The 1,524-nt window shown below is 37.3% G+C and overlaps 1 protein-coding gene across 1 annotated transcript; it reads left to right on the top strand.

Annotated features, from left to right (window-relative positions):
• Positions 1 to 16: 16 nt before the first annotated feature.
• On the top strand, positions 17 to 1,508 carry LOC107736422 (alpha-tectorin-like; the record flags this gene model as incomplete). Its single annotated transcript, XM_016547835.1, has 6 exons — positions 17 to 57; positions 135 to 256; positions 505 to 783; positions 900 to 992; positions 1,080 to 1,233; positions 1,329 to 1,508. Coding segments are annotated over exons 1-6 (856 nt in total), but the record flags the coding sequence as incomplete, so codon positions are not given.
• Between the last annotated feature and the right edge of the window lie 16 nt (positions 1,509 to 1,524).

The raw sequence follows: 1,524 nt of genomic DNA on the forward strand, positions 1-1,524 counted from the left end.
TCTCTTTTGTAGAGGAGAACACCATTAACATGACCACCACCAGACCAATCCCCCCAGGTATTTTTGAAACAATTTGGAAAAATAAATAAATGAATAATAATAAACATTAAATGTAAATTCATGAATTCCCACAGCTGTGTTTTATCCATTTGGAGCTGGAGACATAGAGAATGATCGTTCTGATGATGGGAGTTCATCTGTGATCTATCTTCTGCACCATTTCATATTTTTTGGACAAACATATAGTCAAATATATGTAAGTCTGTGTACATGAATGAAATAAATCAGAAAATAATGATTACATGCATTTATTATTTGTTACTTATGTTTATGTACTTATTTTGTTTAAGTATAAAAATAAATTGAAATATTACGGTTTCATTAATAGTCTTGTAGCCTATTTCATAGTTAATGATGTCCCTGATCCCACATGAATCTTGTCACACTGAATCTTACATATTTTAAAAGAAAATGTGTGTGATGAGACGTCTTTATCTGTTTCAGGTCAACAACAATGGACACTTGACTTTTAATGGACCATTTCACAGCTACACTCCATACCAGTTCCCAGGTTATGGTGAAATAGACCTCATCGCTCCATTCTGGACAGATATTGATAACGAGGGCAATGGTGTTATTTCATATCGTCAGTACACGTCTGGCAGTGTTCTTACAGAGGCCACACAAGACATTAACCAATACTTTCCTGAACTGAGCTTCTCTGCTACTTGGGTCTTTGTAGCAACATGGGACAGAGTTGCATATTTCCCTCTGTCAGGAACAGTAAGAATCCCCGCTTGATTTTGTTTAATCTTCTTGTCTTTGCAATACATTATATGATTATTGTGACATCTTGAAAACTTGTACTGACTAGCACTTTTACAATGGTCTTTTTTCAGGAAACATCTTTTCAAGTGGTTTTGATTTCAGATGGCCATTACACATTTGTTTTGATGAATTATGGAACAATTGCTCCAAAAGATTATGTACAGGTGTGTACAACATGGTAAATAAAATATAGAGATTTAGAAGACTATTTAAATAAGATGCTGAAAGTCTTTTATCATAATTTATCACAGGCTGGTTATGACACCATCAACTCCAGATACCATTTCTCAATTCCTGGATCATTCTCGAATAACATCACAAACTTGACATACAGCAGCAATGTCAATGTGCCAGGCAGATGGGCTTTCAGAACAGATCATGGATCACGGGGTTGTCAGTTTAATGGTAATGTTTTTGCTATTCTCCTGAAGTGCTTTTATTTATTCCCTTAACATCCAGTAATTTTGAGTTGAAAGCTATGTGAAACTGCTGTTTTGTAGGTATTCCAGTGCAGCTTGAAGACTCTTTCTGGAGTGATGCCACCTGCCAGCAGAGATGCACCTGCACCAGCAGTGGCCTCCAGTGTAGCCATGAGCCCTGCAGTTACTCCCAAGCCTGCCGTCCAGCAGCCTTCCAATACTCTTGCCAGAACATTCAACGGCAAACCTGTACCATCTCTGGCGATCCTCACTACTA

Source organism: Sinocyclocheilus rhinocerous, unplaced genomic scaffold (assembly GCF_001515625.1).
Source record: "Sinocyclocheilus rhinocerous isolate Xijiao unplaced genomic scaffold, SAMN03320098_v1.1 C36686866, whole genome shotgun sequence".
Taxonomy (NCBI): Eukaryota; Metazoa; Chordata; class Actinopteri; order Cypriniformes; family Cyprinidae; genus Sinocyclocheilus; species Sinocyclocheilus rhinocerous.